This window comes from Salvelinus alpinus, chromosome 6 (genome assembly GCF_045679555.1).
Source record: "Salvelinus alpinus chromosome 6, SLU_Salpinus.1, whole genome shotgun sequence".
NCBI classification, from domain to species: domain Eukaryota; kingdom Metazoa; phylum Chordata; class Actinopteri; order Salmoniformes; family Salmonidae; genus Salvelinus; species Salvelinus alpinus.
In genome coordinates, this window is record NC_092091.1 from 43,862,657 (window position 1) to 43,877,945 (window position 15,289).

At 43.5% G+C, this 15,289-nt stretch overlaps 1 protein-coding gene across 4 annotated transcripts in view; it reads right to left on the reverse strand.

The window, feature by feature from the left end:
* Positions 1-15,289, reverse strand: part of LOC139577559 (low-density lipoprotein receptor-related protein 8-like) — a 263,472-nt gene that overhangs the window by 67,916 nt on the left and 180,267 nt on the right. For all 4 annotated transcript variants that reach the window (XM_071404638.1, XM_071404637.1, XM_071404636.1 and 1 more), the window contains exons 5-7: positions 10,257-10,631; positions 6,974-7,096; positions 4,923-5,045 (exon numbers count right to left, since the gene is read on the reverse strand). In XM_071404638.1, coding sequence (XP_071260739.1) covers positions 4,923-5,045; positions 6,974-7,096; positions 10,257-10,631 — 621 coding nt within the window. The remainder of the gene's footprint in view (positions 1-4,922; positions 5,046-6,973; positions 7,097-10,256; positions 10,632-15,289) is intronic.

Here is a 15,289-nt window from a genome sequence, read left to right on the forward strand (position 1 = left end):
AATTGTGATGTTTTTGTCATTGATCTGGAAAAAATACTCCGGAAAGTCAAAATTAATAAAAATTTAAAAACTATAATATACACTGAACAAAAATATAAACGCAACATGTAAAGTGTTGGTCCCATGTTTCATGAGCTGAAATAAAAGATCCCAGAAATGTTCCATACACACAGAAAGCTTATTTCTCAAAAATGTGGTGCACAAATTTGTTTACACCCCTGTTAGTGAGTATTTGAGCCTTTATCAAGATAATCTATCCACCTGACAGGTGTGGCATATCAAGAAGCTGATTAAACAGCATGATCATTACACAGGTGCACCTTGTGCTGGGAACAATAAAGGGCCACACAACACAATGCCACAGGTGTCTCAAGTTTTGAGGGAGAGTGCAATTGTCATGATGACTGCAGGAATGTCCACCAGAGCTGTTGTACATTTCTCTACCATAATAACGTTGTCTTAGAGAATTTAGCAGAACGTCCGACCGGGCTCACAACTGCAGACCACGTGTAACCACGGCAGCCCAGGACCTCCACATCTGGTTTCTTCACCTGCGGGATCGTCTGAGGGGAGGGGGTGTGTGCTGAGGAGTATTTCTGTCTGTAATAAAGCCCTTTTGTGGGGAAAAACTCATTCTAATTGGCTGGGCCTGGCTCCCGAGTGGGTGGGCCTATGCCCTCCCAGGTCGACCCATTGCTGCATCCCTGCCCAGTTGTGAAATCCATATATTAGGGCTTAATTTATTTATTTAAATTGACCGATTTCCTCATATGAATTGTTGCATGTTGAAATTGTTGCATGTTTATATTTTTATTCAGTATAGTTGTTGCATACAGATGTAGGATCTTAATTGTATTATTTAATACAAATTTAAGAACTATAATATAGATGTTGCATATAGATGTAGGATCTTAATTTGAGCCAGTTTGCTACAGCAGAAGAATAATCCTGCAGCAAAAGGAAATGTGAATTATTATGAGGAAAAGTATTTAGACCTCTTGACTTTTTCCACATTTTGTTACGTTACAGCCTTATTCCTCAGCAATCTACACACAATACCCCATAATGACAAAGTGATAACCGATTTATAGAGATTTTTGCATAAAAAACAGAAATACCTTATTTACGTAAGTATTAAGACCCTTTGCTATGACACTCGAAATTGAGCTCATTTGCATCCTGTTTCCATTGATCATCCTTGAGAGGTTTCTACAACTTGATTGGAGTCTACCTGTGGTAAATTCAATTGATTGGACATTATTTATATATGCCTATATAAGGTCCCACAGTTGACAGTGCATGTCAGAGTAAAAACCAAGCCATGAGGTTGAAGGAATTGTCTGTAGAGATCTGAGACAGTATTGTGTCGAGGCACAGATCTGGGGAAGGGTACCAAAACATTTCTGCAGCATTGAAGGTCCCCAAGAACACAGTGGCCTCCATCATTCTTAAATAGAAGAAGTTTGGAACCACTAAGACTCTTCCTAGAGCTGGCCGCCCAGCCAAACTAAGCAATCGGGGGAGAAGGGCCTTGGTCAGTGAGGTGACCAAGAACCCGATGGTCAATCTGACAAAGCTCTAGAGTTCCTCTGTGGAGATGGGAGAACCTTCCAGAAGGACAATCATCTCTGCAGCACTCCAGCAATCAGGTCTTTATGGTAGTGGCCAGACGGAAGCCACTCCACAGTAAAAGGCACATGACAGTCTGCTTGGAGTTTGCCAAAAGGCACCTAAATACTGTCAGACCATGAGAAACAAGATTCTCTGGTCTGATGAAACCAAGATTGAAGTCTTTGGCCTGAATGTCAAGCGTCATGTTTGGAGGAAACATTTACATTTACATTTAAGTCATTTAGCAGACGCTCTGGTACCATCCCTACAGTGAAGCATGGTGGTGGCAGCATCATGCTGGTGGTGGCAGCATCATCATGTTTTTCAGGGCAGGGACTGCGAAACAAGTCAGCATCGAAGCAAAGATGAACGGAGCAAAGTACCGAGAGATCCTTGATGAAAACCTGCTCCAGAGCATTCAGGACTTCAGGTTCACCTTCCAACAGGAGTGGCTTCGGGACAAGTCTCTGAATGTCCTTAAGTGGCCCAGCCAGAGCCCGGACTTGAACCCGATCGAACATCTCTGGAAAGACCTAAAAATAGCTGTGCAGCAATGCCCTCCATCCAAATTGACAGAGCTTGAGAGGATCTGCAGAGAAGAATTGGAGAAACTCCCCAAATACAGGTGTGCCAAGCTTGTAGCGTCATACCCAAGAAGACTCGAGGCTGTAATCGCTGCCAAAGGTGCTTCAACAAAGTACTGAGTAAAAGGTCTGAATACGTATGTAAATGTGATATTTCAGTTGTTTATTCTTGAAAAATGAGCAAAACTGTCTAAAAACGAGTTTTTACTTCGCCATTATGGGGTATTGAGTGTAGATTTAATCAATTTTAGAATAAGGCTGTAACTAAGAAAAAGTCAAGGGGTCTTTCCCATTTGGAAATACTTTCCAAATGCACAGTAATTAAGGGCCATTTTTTGAAGGGGTTGAAACATTTTTATTATGGCAAATCAAGTCTCACATTTTAAGGTGGAAATTCAAAATGTTAGAAGCCTTTTTAAACCTTGAGTTTGCGTAGAATTCTCAGCAACAAAAGAGTGATCAAATTTAAGTCCTACATCTGTAAATATTCACCCCTTTTTTCAGGCAAGCCTAATTTAGTTCATGATTAAAACGTGGCTTAACACATCACATAATAAGTTACACGGACTCTGTGTGAAATAATAGAGGTTGAAATTATTTTTTCAAGACTACCCCTTCCTTTGTACCCCATACATGCAACATCTGTAAGGTCCCTTGGTCAAGTGTTGAATTTCAAGCACAGATTAAACCACAAAGACCAGGGAGCTTTATGAAAGCCTTATAAAGGGCAGTGATTGGTAGATGATTAACATCTTTAAGTATGTCAAGTGAATAATTATGCTGTCGATAATGTATTAAACCACCCAGACACATCAAAGATTCAGTCGTCCTTCTGAACTGAGCTGCAGAACAGGAAGGAAACTGCTCAGGGATGTCACCATGAGGTCATTGGTGATTTTAAAACAGCTACAGAGCTCAATGGCTGTGATGGAAGAAAACTGATGGATCAACAACATTGTAGTGACTCCACAATAATCACCTAAATGACAGGGTGAAAAGAAGAATACAAATGTATAGAATAGAAATATTCCAAAACACGTATCCCGTATGCAACAAGGCACTAAAGTAATACTGCAAAACAAAAACATGGGAAAGGAATACATTTTTGTCCTAAATGCAAAGCCTTATGTTTGGGGCAAATCCAACAAAACACATCACTGAGTAACTGCCTCCCTATTTTTATGCATCATGTTATGGATATGCTTTTTCAGGATAAAAAAAAAATGCATGGCGTGAATCACAGGCCAAATACTAGAGGAAAACCTGCTTCAGTCTGCTTTACACCAGATACTGGGAGAGGAAGTTGTTGCCTTGGTAACCAGACAAACAGACTTGCTGTTTTAGCTAACCAAACCATCAGTCTTAGTTTGCTATTATGAAAATCAAATTAAACAATTCCAATAATGTTTTCAATTTGACTTTTGGTTTCAAAAGCAGCTCAAACATTGAACATGTAAGAATTAACTATAGCCATGAATTCTACCGCGCATTATAGGGAAATAATGCACACTCTAGAGTTCCGTTCAAGCCAATCAGAAATGTGTATTTAACAATCCCATGATGTAAGTAAAAAAATATTTGAAGAAATCATTTTCAAATATGTCATTGGGCTCATATCTTGAGCTAGAAATAATATTGTAGAAAAATAGATTTTCATTCATTTTGGAGTAGCATGTCTTTTTTAAAAGTCACCAGAACTGAGCTTCTCAGTTCTTCTACATAAAAATGTAACCCCCCCTCTGCAACCTTTTCCCCCAAGCTGTAATCGCTGCCAAAGATGTTTCTAACATGTTTTGACTCAGGGGTATCAATACGACCGTTTTGGAGCTGAAGTGAGAGAAAATTAACTCCCGTTTTGGAGTGAAATGTTGTCCATTCACATGTCAAATGTTTCCTCACTACAATATATGATCATGATACGTTACACTGTGTTCATGTTTAACTGACGAAAAAATCCATGGGGGGGCGCATGCTAATCGGTTAGCATGGTAACCGGAGCTCATGCAGAGTCAATGGAACAAACTGGCTAAATTAGCTAGCTAGCCATTTACATTTCATTTCTTGTATGTTTAACTAGCTGGCTAGCTAGCTTTATGCCATTTACATTTTTCTAGCTTATGATAATGAAGTTTGCTAAATCTAGTTATCCTTACGTCTGCATTGCCATCGACTTGACTGGCAGCAGTTTGAGTGGATGGACAGAGCAGGGGCAACACAGATGGATTGCTTGTTTGTTAGCTGATGAATTTCAGTACAGCTCTGGCAGTCATCTGGCAAAAACGAGTTATAGGAGATGAGTAAATGAACGTTGAAATTCTGTTTTAAAGATCAATGCTTCATATGTCATCTATTATTCAAGTCCATGTTGCTCATTGCACATCATTGCTCCAGTGTCTCATACCCCTCTCCGTTGCCAGCAATTTTGCTCAGCAATATTGCCTAAACAAATTGCATGTGTATTATCTATGGTGGAGCGCTAATCCATATGGTGCCTTATGGGTAATGTAGTCTGAGCATGTTTCCTTGCCGTGAACAACCTCAAGGGAAGAGTTGGTATTTTGACGGTAACGAGCGAGCTGAGAATTATCCTGATTTATTCCCCCTCGATCAAATGAAGCTCCGATTACTACCAGAGTGACCATCTGCATGTCAACTGGATGCTAATAGGTGTGTGTGTGTGTGTTGAGTGTGTGCCGGCGTGCGTGGATGCATCCGTGTGTCTCTTACCGCACTCCTTCATAGGTTCGTCTGACCAGTCCTTGCAGTCTTTGATGGCATCACACACCTTGCTGCTGTCGATACACTCTCCATTCTTGCACATAAACTTCCTGGGGCCATCACACTTAGTGGCTGGGAAAGAGAGAGGGTAGAAAAATACACGGATCATTACCTTGCAAAAGCTTACAACAAGTGTTTGATTTCCAATGCGTATCCCTACTCTGATTCCTCGGGCCAGATAGCATAAAATAGGTAATCTGCTTTCCAGACACTGCTATTAGCCTGGGGGTGGGGTTATAAAATAAGTAACAATGATAATTTGGTAGCTTAGCACTCTGTACCTGCAGTAGAGAAGATGATAGTGTATTAATACAAAATACACTATATATACAAAAGTATTTGGATACCCATTGACATTAGTGGATTCAGCTATTTCAGTCACTATTTTCAGTCATTATATCATTTATTTTGGTACAGTCCATTTGTAACTTGTTTTTGGTCACAGGTCCAGGAATGGCTGAAGAATTGCAACATATACCTGGAGCTAACTCCGCAGATAATAAATATGTATATATATATTTTAAAAAGATATGTGAATATATATACAGTATATACAGTGGGGAGAACAAGTATTTGATACACTGCCGATTTTGCAGGTTTTCCTACTTACAAAGCATGTAGAGGTCTGTAATTTTTATCATAGGTACACTTCAACTGTGAGAGACGGAATCTAAAACAAAAATCCAGAAAATCACATTGTATGATTTTTAAGTAATTCATTTGCATTTTATTGCATGACTCATCAGACCAAAGGACAGATTTCCACCGATCTAAAGTCCATTGCTTATGTTTCTTGGCCTAAGCAAGTCTCTTCTTCTTATTGGTGTCCTTTAGTAGTGGTTTCTTTACAGCAATTCAACCATGAAGGCCTGATTCAAGCAGTCTCCTCCGAACAGTTAATTTTGAGATGTGTCTGTTACTTGAACTCTGTGAAGCATTTATTTGGGCTGCAATCTGAGATGCAGTCAATTGCTGATTTCTGAGGCTGGTAACTCCAATGAACTTATCCTCTGCAGCAGAGGTAACTCTGGGTCTTCCCTTCCTGTGGCGGTCCTCGTAAGAGCCAGTTTCCTCATAGCGCTTGATGGTTTTTGCGATTGCACTTGAAGAAACTTTCAAAGTTCTTGAAATTTTCCAAATTGACTGCCGTTCATGTATTGAAGAAATGATGGGCTGTCGTTTCTCTTTGCTTATTTGAGCTGTTCTTGACATAATATGGACTTGGTCTTTTACCAAATAGGGCTATCTTGTGTACCTTGTCACAACACAACTGATTGGCTCAAACACATTAAGAAGGAAATAAATTCATTTAAGTGCATTCCAGGTGACTACCTCATGAAGCTGGTTGAGAGAATTCAAAAGCTGTCATCAAGGCAAAGGGGTGCTACTTTGAAGAATCTCAAATATAAAATATATTTGGATTTGTTTAACACATTTTTGGTTACTACAACAGTTTGGGGAAGGCCCAGTGCACAAAGCGAGGTCCATACAGAAATTCTTTGTTGAGATCGGTGTGGAAGAACTTGACTGGCCTGCACAGAGCCCTAACCTCAACCCCATCAAACACTTTGCGATGAATTGGATCGCCAAATGCGAGCCAGGCCTAATCACCCAACATCAGTGCCCGACCTCACTAATGATCTTGTGGCTGAATGGAAGCAAGTCCCCGCTGCAATGTTCCAACATCTAGTGGAAATGCTTCCCAGAAGAGTGGATGGAGGCTGTTATAGCAACTTCATATTAATGCCCATGATTTTGGAATGAGATGTTCGACAACCAGGTGTCCACATACTTTTGGTCATGTAGTGTACAACACAATATAGAGAAGGGTAAGAGATATTGTGGTAAATGATGAGAGGAAATTCAGAAAACATTAGCAGTTATTTCAGACTACTGGAACATTTGTCAACTATACACCCAGGAGAGAAGGTAAGGGGAGTAACTACTGGGCATGGAGGAAGACAAAGGGGAAGAGGGAATGGTCAGTAAGGCCAACCCACCGTTGATACAGCCAGCCTCATCGCTGAAGTCAGGACAGTCATGGACCCCGTTACACTGTTTGGTGCCATGAATACAGGATCCATCACCACACTGGAACTCATCTGGACGGCAGGTCAGCAGAGCTGTGGAAGATAGAACACACACACACATACACACGCAGACACAGAGCGAGAGGGAGCGGGAGAGAGATAGAAAAAAAGAAACACGGCACACACACACACACACACACACACACACACACACACACACACACACACACACACACACACACACACACACACACACACAGATTGCGTTAATTCACCAGCGCATCATCCAACTTTCTATCTCTCTAGAAATCCAACCCCAACCCGGTATCCTGTCAGAGATGAAATTACCCCAGTGAAAAAGTGCATGTTTCATCTTGGGTTTGGGCCAAAACGGAGTGCATTCCAATTCAGTAGTAATCCCTCATACATACAACTCCCCCCTTCTCCCCGTTTCCCTCTGCACCAGAGAAATGCTGTGGAAATGAGAAGCTGGGAGGTATTTACTCACTGTCTGGGTAAAACACACACCCAGGACTGCCCTGCTTTGTTCTGTTGTTTGTGCTGTGTGTGTGTGTGTGTGTGTGTGTGTGTGTGTGTGTGTGTGTGTGTGTGTGTGTGTGTGTGTGTGTGTGTGTGTGTGTGTGTGTGTGTGTGTGTGTGTGTGTGTGTGTGTGTGTGCTGTACTAGCAGTAGTATAGGGTAAGGTTTATTTTACCCATTAATCTCTTTAACTGCTGCTTTAATTATTCATGGGATGCACTTTGGAGATGTAACCTACACCAGAGGACGAGACGCGGGGCACACACACACACACACACACACACACACACACACACACACACACACACACACACACACACACACACACACACACACACACACACACACACACACACACGCCGCAAAGCCTCCCCACACACAATGCTACACACTCCAACATAAACAAAGACCCCCTTGATGTTAAAACCAGCATAACCAGCGTAATCCGAGTGTATCACAACGTGCTGATGGTATCAGTCCAGTGATTGGGATCTGAGCTCAGCTAATAATAATACAATCTCGGGATGAACAGCGGCAGTCCGGGAGAAAGAAAGGGAAGGCAGGAACAGACTACAGAGATGAATGATTCTCCGTTTCTCATTTACATCACTATAATACTGTAATACTGAAACCCCTCTTCCCGGATCACACATCTCATCTCTGCATCTACTGTATTGAGTCTGCTTAAAGGTGTTAAGACAGATGCTTCTAGTAGCAGTGATCATGTCAACACATCACTACTGGTACGGCACACACATCGTTTCTGGATCAGGCAGTATCACTTCTAAACGTACAGTAGCCATGATAGGACAACGTATTACGTTTTGATAATGCTATTGATTTTGATTATTAAGGTAGGTTTAATCAGGTTCCAACACCAACATAATTGTACAAGTCGGAAACCCCCTGCGTAGATCTGCTCTGATTTCATCCCTGTCTTTGTGATCGGTGTGTTATTATTGAGTGGTCTCTGGGGTTGAGAACAGGGTGTTACTCAGGGAGAGAGAGAGAGAGAGACAGGTTGTGAATGCCCTCGCTCTCAAAGGGCTCTCCACTGTATCAATCATCACACTGTTGCATGGCAACCAACTCAACTGATCGCCCTGGTGTATCCAGCGTGGAGCTTATTATCACCGGGCACCATAACAGAAGTTTCAGCGGGGCTTTGACACCATAGCATCCATGCATACACGCAGGTTAGCGTTTCTCATCATGAATCTTGTTCTGGTGGCAGCTCTGCAGTGGTCACTAGCTAGCACAGCCACAAAGTAATACAAAAGCAAATGTTAGTTTTCATGAATGTTTAGAATAGAGCCAATTTTGACTTTGCAGCTGGCCCATCTAGCAGAAATCGCTCAGTTTCGCCTCCAGGGCAAGATCCGTGACATTAAATGTCCACCTGCTGCATACACACACAGACAAGCAGGCACACACAGGCAAAAATGCTAACACACACACACAAATGCCTATTCACTCACAAATCCATCCACATTTATTGATTGTACATTGATATAGTGATTTTTACATAGAAGTCTTTCTAAGCTAATTAACCCCCCCCCCCCCATACAGAAGACTCCAGTACACATTTTTCATAGAATAGACTATATAAGATTTTCTCTGTTTTTGCATATTTCTGTCACTCAATATTATCAGATCTTCAACCAAAACCTAATAGTAGATAAAGGGAACCTGAGTAAATAAATAACACAAAACGTTGATAATTATTTAATTTATTGAATAAATTAAAAAAAGTTATGCAAGACCCAATGACCCTATGTGAAAAAGTAATTGCCCCCTTTACACTCAACAACTGGTTGTTCCACCTTTAACTGCAATGACCGCAGCCAAACGTTTCCTGTAGTTGTTCATCAGTCTCTCACATCGCTGTGGAGGAATTCTGTCACACTCTTCCGTGCAGAACTGCTTTAACTCAGCGACATTTGTGGGTTTTCGAGCATGAACTGCTCTTTTCAGGTCCTGCCACAACATCTCAATCGGGTTTAGGTCTGGACTTTGACGAGGCCATTCCAACCCTTTAAATGTGTTGCTTCTTAGCCATTCTGATGTAGACTTGCTTGTGTTTAGGATCATTGTCTTACTGCATTACCCAGCTGCGCTTCAGCTTCAGCTCACAAACGGATGGCCTGATATTCTCCTTTAGAATAGAGAGCAGAATTCATGGTTCCTTCAATGATGACAAGACGTCCAGGTCCTGAGGCAGCGAAGCATCACTATATGACGTTCTTACCGTGGAATGCAGTGTTTGGTTTTTGCCAGACATAACGGCACCGATGTCGTCCAAAAGTTCCACTTTTGACTCATTTGTCCATAGAACATTCTTCTAGGAGTCTTAACGATCATCCAGGTGCTTCCAGGCGCTTTTTGGCCAACTTGAGTCTACTGTTTGGATGACATGGGTCCCGTTATGTCTGTCGAAAACCAAACACTGCATTTCAAAGGGGCAATTACCTTTTCACACAGGGTCATTGGGTGTTGCGTAACATAAAAAATGTGGTGGTTTTTGTTCACTCAGTTCCCTTTATCTAATAGTAGGTTTTGGTTGACGATCTGATAACATTCGAAACATGCACCAAAATATGCAAGAATAGAGAAAATTAGAAGGGGGCAAATAGTTTGTCACAGCCTTATATGTACGACCACATCCTGTGTGCACCGCCAGGTGATCCAACCCCAGACACAGTAGACGACTTACCGCAGTCAGCCTCATCAGACTTGTCCTTGCAGTCTGCGTCTCCGTCACATTTCCAGTTGAGGTGGACACACTCTCCACTGCCACACTGGAACTCCCCCTCGGGGCACCGGGGTTTCTGGGGCTCCGTCCGGCGACTACAGCGCTCCATAGACTCATCAGACTTGTCCCCGCAGTCCGGGTCCCCGTCGCAGCTCCACATGTTCGGGATGCACTCTGAGTCGTTACAGCGGAACTCATGGGGGCCGCACGTGGGGGTGGAACACTTCCCCTCGTCACTCCCGTCCCCGCAGTCGTCGTCGCCGTCGCACACAAAGACGGGCGCTACGCATTTCCTGTTACGGCACTGGAAGTCCTTGGCGGGGCAGGCCTTGGTGTCTGGAGGGAGGAGAGGGAAAACAGAGAGAAAGAGCGAGGGGGATGAGTTAGAGGTCTAAATACCAAAGAGGGTGATGTGATGACAGGATACCAAGATAAAAAATATGAAGAGAAACCATGATCTTTCATGCGACAGCTCTAAATGGGAGGACCGGTAAGAAGGAAGAAATATTCGAACAGATTGCGTAACATAATGAGAGTGGGAGGTAAAAGGGTTAGCTGTAAGATCGCATACAGTACAGAGTATGAGAAAAGAGATGAGAAACGCAATCACAGTCTAGGCGCCTGGTCTGAACTACACCACCAGACATGGAGCCTCTAGGGAACACAGCCACACATCCATGCTAGAGAGAGCTAGGTTCTGTACTATACTGTATGTGTCAGAGAGAGAGAGAGAGAGACAGACAGGCTCTGAAGGGAGTCTCTATAACCTCTCTGTGACTACCTCTAACCTCAACGATTTCCTGGCTGCCCAGTCAATCAATCAATCAATCACATTTATTTATAAAGCCCTTTTAACATCAGCTGATGTCACAAAGTGCTTTATACAGAAACTGAGCCTAAAACCCCCAAACAGCAAGCAATGCAGATGTAGAAGCACGGTGGTTAGGAAAAACTCCTTAGAAAGGCAGGAACCTAGGAGAAAACCTAGAGAGGAACCAGGCTCTGAGGGGTGGCCAGTCCTCTGCTGGCTGTGCCGGGTGAAGATTATAACAGAACATGGCCAAGATGTTCAAACGTTCATAGATGACCAGCAGGGTCAAATAATAATAATCACAGTGGTTGTAGAGGGTGCAACAGGTCACCACCTCAGGAGTAAATGTCAGTTGGCTTTTCATAGCCGATCATTCAGAGTTAGAGACAGCAGGTGCGGTAGAGAGAGAGAGTCGAAAACAGCATGTCCGGGACAAGGTGGCCTCATGCTTGGCCCTGGCTCTGTGCAGTGGCAGCACAGACAAAATGACTGTTAGTATGCAGTGGTAAACGGCTGGCCCTGCCTTAATAGGGTCAGCTCAGCAAAAGGGATAACTGGCCCGAGAAGCTGTGGAACAATTGAGTTCAATGGTGTTTTTTTTTATGTAGAGGATCGCTATATAACGCTGTGTGGACACACTGCAATGAGGGAATCTATACACACACAAGGTTAAACACATACACACGCAGGCACGGACGAATGCACGCAGACAAACATTCACTCAGAGAGGCGCACGCATACTGGCATAGCGCCAAACCACTCACACACAGACAGTAATGTTAAGACATGCGCGTCAAGTGCGAAGTTACACAACTAATGCTAAAACTGATGCACGTGGCGTAATCTTCAATCGACAGACTTACACTTGCGACGCACTGTAGCACACACACACTGCCGACTGGGTATTGTTCGCGGCTGATGATAAAATGCCACTTTAGCCTGTGGAGTTTGGTGTGTAACATCCACAATGAAATACTCCAGCCATCCCCAAAAGTTTCCACACTGGACTGACTCTCTATGATGTATGTGTTGTGGGGAAAAGGGCATTCTTGTCCTGCAGTAGCACTTCTCTTTCCAGTGTGTGTGTGTGTGTGTGTGTGTGTCATCCTCCTACCACTTCATTCTCTCCCTAACACCAGCTCCCACGCACTGCGCCACTGGGGCTAATTACAATAATAGCCAATTGTATTTGCCGTTAACTTTGCGGCTGTATACTAATGATCTCCACTCCGATCAGAGTAATTAAGTCAACAAATAAACACGAGGCAATTAGAGGTTCAGGTGTTTACCATCCCCCCCCCTCCCCCAACCTCCCTCCTCCTGTCTGTTTATTGACTGACAGTTGAGCAAGGACAGATTTTAAATCAGGTTCAACTTAGCACGATTTTCATTCGGGTTTATTTTTGATGGAACGTTTAAAATGCACAGATAAATGAATGGAAATGTAAACACTGTTGATGCTATTTGTCTTGTGAGAACAACTCTACGAACGCCTCTCTTATACCTAGTATCATATTATATACTGGCTTCACAGTCGCATCTCACTCTCTGATAAATCCTCCACCGAGCACCTTGAGCTGAGCTGAAGAGAATAGATGAAAAGCTCTTTCTCTAGCCAGAGGAGAGCTGGGTCAGAAGGGTTATGTTTGCTGTAAACAGCGGGGCGGGAGATTATTGTCTGAGCTTGGCTCCCAATGGGGATAATTAGTGGGACAACCGTCTGCTAAGACTCTGGAACCTGACTGGATTCTGACCCCCTGAGATCAGATCTGTCTGAGATCAGATCTGTCTGAGATCAGATCTGTCTGAGAGACCAGGGTGCGACTGGAACTCCAGTAGGGAATGTGGCTTTTATTAGCCAATCAAGAACATCATGTAATGCACATAGATATTGGCAAAAAGAGCTGATCTGATCAAGACCAATTAGTGAAAAAAATATCAGAATTGGGCTGCCTGTCTAAACGCAGCCATGATGCCACACACAACCACCCACTCACCCAAAACGGTGTGGCATATGGCCCTAATGTCATCATACATCTCTGATGAGATCTGGGTACTGTATCTCTGCTCCACTCCCAGACCAGGGCCATCCCCACAGAGGATCAGTAAAGAGGACAGAGCGATTTAAACCCGTAGGATTGGATACAACGGGGGAGCAGAATAGAGGGTATTGTAGAGAGAAACGGGAGAGCAGAGTCGATACAGGCCCTAGAGGCGAAAGACTGTTTTCCACCTCAGGATAACATATTCACCCGCTGGCCTAGTGCTGGACAGGTAATAGATGGATATGAAGATAAGACTGATCACATTGACCTTGTGTTAGGGAGAGACTATGGAACCCAATGGAGAAAAAAAAAACACATTGCCCACAACCACATGTGTGCAAACGCACACACACGCGTACCCACAAACACCACTACCCCCCCCCTTTTTCACTTAGGTGTACATTTCTGGAGCGTGATATTCAATAAGATACTATGCTTTGACATATCAGCCACTGAGCTGTCAGCACGGAAAAACCTCGCCGGCGCCGCCTAGCTTCGCATCGGCCGGTGTGGCCAACCTCGGATCACACGGAAATACCGGGAATTAGAATATTCCTCAATCCAACATCTCCAGGCAGACACAGCCACCTGGCTCTCTGGTTTATAGCCTTAAAGTCTGGCTCTAATGGTCCTTACAGCAAACCAACAGCACCGTCTGGAATACCAATCTATGTCGCCATAGGAGTTATCAATAGAACAAATCAATAATAATGGAATAGTGCGCTGGTGCCGTGCTGACAGGGCATTATCATATCCTGAGGAATAATTCTACTGTCAAGAGCAGCCTCTCGATATGGCCCGGTGTATTGAGCCATTGTTTTGCAAAAGCTATGAGTCACCTTAATATCATTAAAGCAGTGTGGATCAGAGAGATGTGTCCCCTGGGGGGAACCCCCTGTTTTAGCCACCCAAATGACACCCTATTCCCTATAAAGTGTACCACTTTGGTCAAAAGTAGTGCACGATATAGGGAATAGGGTGCCATTTGGGACACACACAAACAAAGTCTGTATCTGTAACAAAACACATCGATGATGTACAGCTCCCCTCATCGGAGATGTCAGCCAGCTCACTTAGTGGGCTAAAGACTGGAGCTTTGGGTTGGGGGATGGAAGAGGAGGGATACAGATGTTACTGATGTAGCCATGCACATGTGAACTGCTGACAGGAGGGCCAGAGGGGTCTGTTTGCAGTATCTGAAAGACAGGCTTTGTGTGTGTGTGTGTGTGTGTGTGTGTGTGTGTGTGTGTGTGTGTGTGTGTGTGTGTGTGTGTGTGTGTGTGTGTGTGTGTGTGTGTGTGTGTGTGTGTGTGTGTGTGTAGATGTCAGTCATCCGTTCTCTAGGGTACCAGGGAGAGAGTTTATCAGTGGTTTGACTACATTAGGCTGGAGCTCACAGACAGAGACGGAGGCAGGCAGACAGGCAGACAAGCAGGCAGACAAGCAGGCAGACAGGCAGGCAGACAGGCAGACTCAGACTCAGTGGTCAAAGAGTATAAAAAAATTACTTCTTAGCAAAGAGCAATTTCACAAGCAATAATTTTTCTAGGACACTGGGAGTGGTCTGAGTGGGGAGGGGAAAGTTGAAAACTAGCGGTTATTGGCAGAGGTTTGGAACTCTCTTTCTTATTGGTCTATTAACTCATTTACCGGCAGGCCAAAACTCCAAACAGGCTGAAATGTTAGGGGATCTTTTCAAACAGCTCTTACATTATCATTAGCATTATCATACATTTTACAATTGTTATTCCAACCTCACAGTATGGAAATAGATAGAGTGTTGTGTGGAAATAGTGTGGAAATAGAGTCGACAAAAGTGTTGACCGCACTGGGCCTTTAAGTCTTTACCATTCCAAGAGAGGGGAGTCGGTAGATAGTGACATGGCACGATATGATCGCACGACAGGATCAGATAGGGCTGTGACAGTTTAGCCACCCTGTCGCTGTACGGTAATTGGAAGAGATTAACCTCTGATGGGCTACGCTCTGACCTGGGTGTCTTTTAAGATGAATTCCAAATCAGTGACGGTCTTATCAAATGCTATTGAAATCGGTGGTTGGTTTTGAAATGAACTTGTAGCTGCAGTAAAAATCCCCCGAGAGACATGTAGTACGTTTGCTCTACTGGAGTAAAGAGC